A 7,579-nucleotide genomic window follows, 5' to 3' on the forward strand; every position below is an offset into this window, starting at 1 on the left:
CCCGCACAGTCTTGTAGCAGTGATGACGTGGAGTGACCTGCGTGGAGGTTCTTAGTCATCAAGGCGGCTGCACTGAGCAGGAACGTTTGGAATGGGCTGGAGAGAGAGAGCGGCAGAACCTTGAACTGGCATGTGGTCCTCGTGAACTGACATGCCGACCTCATTGCTTTTCACAGAGGAATGAGGAGCAGGTGGGTGGATGCATGAGCAGTAAGGTCACTCTGGTTGGTGCTGGAGTGGGCACTGCTCAGGAGTCAAGAGTAAAGGGAGATGCACAGCGGTGGGCGGGGTGAGGACAGCTGGTAGATAAGATTTAAATTTGAGTAGTGTTGCAGAACTGAAAAAATTTAGTAGGAGCCTCTTTTTGGCAGTGAATCTTAAACCAGTTTGTACACTAACATTTTAGTGTATCTTGACATTTTATAATGAGCGTAATAGTGGTATTGATCCTTTAATGATACCCGGAGATGTCATTAAAAAGATAATTTTGTTTGCATATCTCTTCACTAGACCAGCCAGTAGTACATTAAGCATTCTAATTACTTCTGGATTACTGAGTATAAACCAACTGTTTTCTTTTCCAGGATTACATTCCATCACAGCAAGACATTCTGCTGGCCAGAAGACCCACCAAAGGCATTCATGAGTACGACTTTGAAATTAAAAATGTTCCTTTCAAAATGGTTGATGTAGGTGGTCAGAGATCAGAACGAAAACGTTGGTTTGAATGCTTCGACAGTGTGACATCAATACTTTTCCTTGTTTCCTCAAGTGAATTTGACCAGGTGCTTATGGAAGATCGACTGACCAATCGCCTGACAGAATCTCTGAACATTTTTGAAACCATCGTCAATAACCGGGTTTTCAGCAACGTCTCCATAATTCTCTTCTTAAACAAGACAGATTTGCTTGAGGAGAAAGTGCGAATTGTGAGCATCAAAGACTATTTCTTAGAATTTGAAGGGGATCCCCACTGCTTAAGAGACGTCCAAAAATTCCTGGTGGAATGTTTCCGGAACAAACGCCGGGACCAGCAGCAGAAGCCCTTGTACCACCACTTCACCACCGCCATCAACACGGAGAACATCCGCCTTGTTTTCCGTGACGTGAAGGATACTATTCTTCATGACAACCTCAAGCAGCTCATGCTCCAGTGATGTACAAAAGACTTGCTGTTTTAATACCTTTCTGTCCTTTTGATTGTTTTCTGTTTTGTTTTTTTTTTAATAGACGTTTACAACAGGAATTAGACAAATCTTGATTCTGTTTAACTTCTTGGAAATCTTAGTCCTTCTTCTGTGGACTTTGGTTTGTGGCTGACAGCTGCTGGATGACACATTGCCAATATCTGCTGATGTTCAGCTCTGATCTTTTTCAGTCTGGCTTCCGTTGAAGTGGAATTACAGTTTCCAGCCAGACCTCAGACTAGGTATATTTCAGGCTTTAAATTCTTCCACTTTTCAAACTGAATTCTCTGTAGTGCCAAGTATAGAAGATGTCCTTAAAATATTTGTAGGTATGAGGTTAAGAATATTCAGTTCTGAAACAAGTAAAATAAAAAAATCTTTTGTCTACCCTATGCGTAGCAGCCACACCTGTGCCTAGCTTTATGGTGACCTGCTTTGAAAGGGCCACTGGAAAAGGTTGCTCCAAGGAATGGCACTCTGTGCATTTACCCAGACTTAGCCTTCATGTTTAATTGCTTATATATGCAAAAGTTGTTTTTGTTTTAAAATTTCTGTGGTTCCTGCAGATAATATTCTTAAGTGTTTTAAAGTTTACATAAGGATTTCTGATGCTAATGAACGTTCACAAATGGTACGGGGAGGGGGAGCAAAAGACAGGCACCTGCCATCTATAATGTTTTGATTAAGAGTCGAGTGAAGTATAATGTGCCCTTTTCTTATTTAAATATCATGTATTAAATGTGCCACATGAAAGACATTCTGGCCATAGCAGCAATCAGAAAGTACAAGCAGCCTGATACAAGAACTTTCTAAATGAATAGACGCTTTCCCCAGAATATTACGTGTTTTACACTCAGACTTTTAAATCCTGGGTCCTTACTGTGGGAAGTCATTGTTGCACCATCACAGACACCTTTTTTTTGCTCTCCTGTCTGTCCCCATCAACTCCCGTCGGTGGCATTTATGGGACTTTTTTGTTTATTTGGAGCTTGCCAAGGGCAGTATGTGTGTGTCTCTGAAAGGGTATGTACACATTTGCAACATTATTATTTATGAAATTCCAGCTTTATTGAGGTACATTTTGAATGTTTCAAGGATATTTCTGAGAATGAGTAGTGATTTTTTTTTTGGTTCATACTAAAAGAGTATGAATTTTATAGTTTAAAATATACTTTGAAAGAGAGAAATGAATTTTAGTGAACCTCTGGATTGTGAAACATTTGACCTCCCCCCACCACTTGACCAAATTACAGCGTAGCCACGAAGTAGCTTTGTGATTACAGGTACACTCATCGTGAGCTCATCAGAACGGCTGGTTTGCAGTCGTGCAAATACTGCGTAGTAGTTTACACGCAGTGTTAGAATTTGATTAGAGAAACAGATGCACAAGGCTGGTGACAATTTGGGGAGTCTGACCCCTTTTCTCCTTTTCCTGAGAGTTGTGATTAAGACTGTGACACGTGTCACTTTATAGCTGACTGTGTTCTCAGGTATTTTACTGGCTAAAAAGTCCTTGAAAGATTGATCAACATGATGGATCACCCAGCCTTTCCAAGACATTGGCGCTGGGTCTGTCTTGCTGTCTGGTGAGATTAGGGCTTTGCAGTGAACTCACCAGGGGATGTTCTTAACGTACCTGACTTTTCTTGCATCTGAAATTGCCACCATCATTTCATCCATACCTGCCAGTGTTCCCACATCTCGGTAATCCGTGGGCTCCTGACATGTAGGTCCACATCACAGCGCGAGGTGCCTGGTGTAGTGTCTAGTTGATGTGTGTTTGAGTAGGTCTGCATCTGGTGCTTTGTACCAGAAAGAATGCATTGTTGAAATTCGCAGTTAGAATCCTTTCAGTGCTAGTCGGTGTCTGAGTATGCGCACAGTGACCTGGAGACTTCTGGTGGAGAGTCTGCCTGTAAATTTAGCAAATGGTTTCACTGAATGGCCAAAATATTATTTAATTCCAGTGAAGGCTAAAGCTAAAGTCACTTCCCTGTATGTATAAAGAGGAAAGACAGTCTTATTTAAGTTATATTTTAGATCTGTGATACGAACCATAAACATTGCCTGACAAAGCAGGAGTCACCAGTGTGACGACCACAAAGAAATGGCAAAGCACCAAGTAGATACATTATTTTGAGCATTTGAGGTTTTCTTTCCTGAGAGGTATGAAGAAGTCTCAGAATCAACTTTCTTTTAAAATAAAATCTAGGCTATATTTTGAGGTAATAAATCATTTACACTTAATGGCAGGCTTGCTTAGACATCATAGGGACCGTAAGGTTCAGTCTGAAGGCGCTAGTCCACATATTTTATATCCTGTTTATTTTTAAACCATTTGAAGGACTCCTACATCTTCTATACCATGAAAACCAGATCCCTTTGAAATAGCACTGTGTGAAGAGGGAGATGAAACTTAGTGAACAAAATTGAAAGGGTGCTCGTAGTTTTCCCTATGCCAGTCTCCCCCCAGTCTCTAAAGATGTAATTTGAATACAAAGTTTTTCGGTGTTTGATTTTCTAAGTCTTCATGGTTATGATTTGGAATAAAATGTGCCTAATTCTCTATTGCATTCTATTCATAAGTCTGAGTGTCTTCTTGTTTAGTTCTTAAGAAATGTCACGCAAGTGTCTTCATTGACCTTGAAATTTATAATATACAGAGTTGCCTTATAAATCAAAGAACACTGCAGATTTTTGCCTTGTTTTTTTTTTTAAAGGGAAAAGGTTTTGCCAAATGTTTTCTGAAAATCCAGACAACTTAAGGTATGCCTCTGCCACTCAAATATTATTTTTAATAACCCGAATCATTGCTTGCTGCCAAATATTGTATTAAGTTGAAACCTTCATTTCAGTGTTATCGTCTGGAAAGGGCACTTGATAGCAAGAATGCAACAGCAACCAAAGAAGGCATCGTGGAGTGAAAAGGTTTGGTTTGGTTTGAAGTTGCGTTGACATGTATTTTCACATGGTTAGGATCCTGTGGTTAATCTCTCAAGTGAGGTTATGTAGGGAAATCCATGTTCAGTTGTTGGCAGTGGTTGGTATAAAGTAGAAGGAAATAAGATTACCTTAATATCAGAAGTGGTGAGAAGTGTTGCTTTAGATTCCCAAGAATCATATGCCCCATACTTTTTTGTAAGCAGGAATGAATAAATCTTAACTTCCAGTGCATACCCAAATACTTGTGTTTATGCTCTTGGTAAAATGTATTTTCAGCATTAGTACACATACCCAGTTATGCCTTATTTATATGAAGAATAAAGTTACCAAGTTTATGTTCTGTTATGTTCTGAAACTCAAATCACTATTTGAGAAACCATCAAATTGGTGCTTTCATTATATAATGATACATTGAGACAAAAACCCCAAGCCAAGCCATTTGAAACAAGATTCTCTCCATTGCCATTTGTAGCAATGTTATTTCTGTACATGTAATGAGAAGTCTAACTTCATTGTTAACTCAATTTCTTGTTTGAATCCGTGAAATCATGCCTGTAAAGCTCAGTCAAACATTTGTAACAAACTCCCTAATAAATCTAGAGAAAGCCACTTTGTTACCTTTTCATTTCTTTTAGTTTTAATTGAAGGATCAAGAACAGAAAGTTTGAAGGTGTCTTTCAGTTGGAAATCTGAGCTTCTCTCTCTTTCCCATCATTTGAACATATAAAGTTACATTAGTCACAGATGATTTATCCATGTGTTTGTGTCACTGGACTAAAAGCACTTTTTTTTTTTTTAACTGATAGGATACAAGTTGGCTTTTCAGTGCAGAAAACATGAGGACAGCAGGGCTTGTATGTGAATGGGTGTGTATATGTCTCCACATTCCAGATAAAGCAGATGATATAGTCCATAGCCATTAATTTACGGTACGAAGTTAGGGACTAATACATTTATACTAGGGTTAAGTCTAAACCTGGACATTTTAAACAAGTTGGACTCCATGGCTTTTTCAAGTACCATCATGTTGGTATTAGCTTTAGGCTGGTAAGTGATTATTAACATAAATTGAAGTACAATGTTTGTACCACTAGCATTCTGTTGTCTGTACTTGAATGTATAGTTAGCAATTAAGTATCTACAGTCATTCTTGTGGCATCTAGGTCTAACTATCTGATTTCAAATGCCAGAGCTCATGTGGAGCAAAAAGTGTTAACGATAGGACAGTAATTTCTGGGTTGATTAAGATTTTGTGACCTATCCATACCAGATACTGATGAACACTTCGGGTTGGACTGTAGTACGCTAGGACTCGCTATGCATTAATGTTCAATCAGTGAATGTCGTAATAGCTACACACTATCCCTTTGGTATCTGATTCGGGTTTGTATTTAGAGAGCTTGTTTGTAATATTTCTTGCCATAGTAAGTGATGCATTTGTCCTCAATCATGCCTGTCTGATGGTGCCAGGAGTAAAAAGGGGAGGGGGCGGGTAGGAGGTAATTCTTGGGAAGTAGATGTGAAAAAGCAGCAAACTATACCGTTTACCCTTTCTTCACCTCTTACTGGAAAGCAGAGTCGCAAAATGTTTCAGTGGCTTTTCTATACTCTAGCGTGGTGAGAGCTCGTTTACCACAGAAGCCTTATCAAAAAGTATGTTTTGTAACAACCTCATAGATACACTGTACCTAACAAAACATGATTTGTATTAGCTCTGTATGAAAGTATTTCTGGCTTTTTTATACATATATCTTTTTATAGCTTTCCAGGAACTGAGCACATATCCGATAACCGTTGTAAATTTTTTTCTGTCAGTGCTTTTAGTTCAGGATTGGCAATAAATTATTTCTAAAGGAGGTCTGAAAGTGGGAAGAATGGCTTGATTTTATGAAATGAGTTGCTAGACATTAAGGCTTTTTACTTTTGTACATATTTTGCAGACATTTTGCCTCTTGCTATTAATATTTGCTTTGTAAAAATTACTGACGTTTAATAAACATTTATAAACTATTTCATACTATGATGTTATTTAACAGTTCGATAAATGTAACTGTAAAGCAGATACCTAAAGTTTGAAAGCAAATTTTCATCCAGTGAAGGCACAGCAGTCACTCTTTGGGCAGATGTCCAGTGATCTAAATATTAGTCTGCAGACGTTTCCCTACTGAGGATGGAGGACTTCATCCAAGAAAGCTCCCAGACACTTTAGTCTGTTTGGATGTGGGAATGGGGGGGACGGGGACACTCACTGTTCTCTTTGCTCCTCTTAAAATTGCTGAAATTGCACTAGGGTGTTTCTGGGCTCAGGGTTTGTGCACCTGTAGGAGTAATGGCTGCTGTGACCTTCGTAATTGAAATGGCGTTCGAGAAACAAATTAACATGTTACCACTCATTTTTTTTGTTTCAAAAAAACTTTATGAATTACAGAAAAATTGCAAAGATGGTAGTTTCCCTGTAGTCCCCTCCTTTTGTAATAGTTTCCCCAGTTAACATTTGCATTAGTATGGCTTGTTATAATTAATGAACCAGTATTGATATTTTTAAACTAAAGCCCATACTTTATTCAGATTTCCTTGGTTTCTCCCTGTTGCCTCTTCCTGTTCCAGAATCCATCCAGGGAACTATTTTACATTGACTTGTCCTGTCTCTCTGCTTCTCTTAGCTGTTACAATCTCTCAGACTTCCCTTATTTTTGATGACCGTGGCAGTTTTGAGAAGGAATACTGGTCACGTATTTTGTAGAGTGTCCTGTGTTGGGATCTGTCTGATGCTTTCCTGGTGATGAGACTGGCTTATGAGTCTGGGGGATCACAGCCGTAAAGTCCCGTTCTCGTGAAATCACATCAGGCATTCCACCCATCTTCCCCCTCGCAACTCCAGCTGAGTTAGAAGCTGTAAAATAACTTTTGACGTGTTTATACCTTTCCTTAACTGGCATTTATGGAAAGCTGAGCATGTGCTTTCCTTCCACCAAGCAGAATGTGCTTTCTTCCTTTTCCCACAATTCAAATTGCAAAGCGTGTGAATAAACGCTCAGTGTCGGTGGCCATGATCCAAGACTGGCTGGCTCAAGGCCATTCTGGCAAATAAAAATTCTGTCTAAGGCCTCACCTTTAACATGAAATTTCACTGTTGGTCTCAAGAAAAACTGAGAAAAATTTGGACTTAGAATTATCTACAGATACCTACAAATCTGTAGATTGGAAACAAGTCATTAAATGAGGCTCTTTTCGTGAGATTTAAGATCTTTTAAAATTGAAACTAAACTCACTTGAGCATTTGAATCCACAAAACAAACCAAGAAGTCTTTGGGGAGAAAAAAAAAAAAGTATGCTATTGTTGGAACAAGAGACTATTCATTTGTCCAAGGAAACAGCTGAAACTCAAACTATTGTCCAGTAAAGTGTTGGGCACCCTTGTGGTTGATTGGCACCATCATGTATCCTTG

The 7,579-nt window shown here is 38.9% G+C and overlaps 1 protein-coding gene across 1 annotated transcript in view; it reads left to right on the forward strand.

The window, feature by feature from the left end:
- Positions 1 to 6,140, forward strand: part of GNA13 (G protein subunit alpha 13) — a 39,115-nt gene extending 32,975 nt beyond the window's left edge. The window contains exon 4 of the mRNA XM_074343533.1: positions 585 to 6,140. Coding sequence (XP_074199634.1) covers positions 585 to 1,157 — 573 coding nt within the window. The 3' untranslated portion in view covers positions 1,158 to 6,140. The remainder of the gene's footprint in view (positions 1 to 584) is intronic.
- The last annotated feature ends 1,439 nt before the right edge of the window (positions 6,141 to 7,579 follow it).

This window comes from Camelus bactrianus, chromosome 16, assembly GCF_048773025.1.
Source record: "Camelus bactrianus isolate YW-2024 breed Bactrian camel chromosome 16, ASM4877302v1, whole genome shotgun sequence".
NCBI classification, from domain to species: Eukaryota; Metazoa; Chordata; class Mammalia; order Artiodactyla; family Camelidae; genus Camelus; species Camelus bactrianus.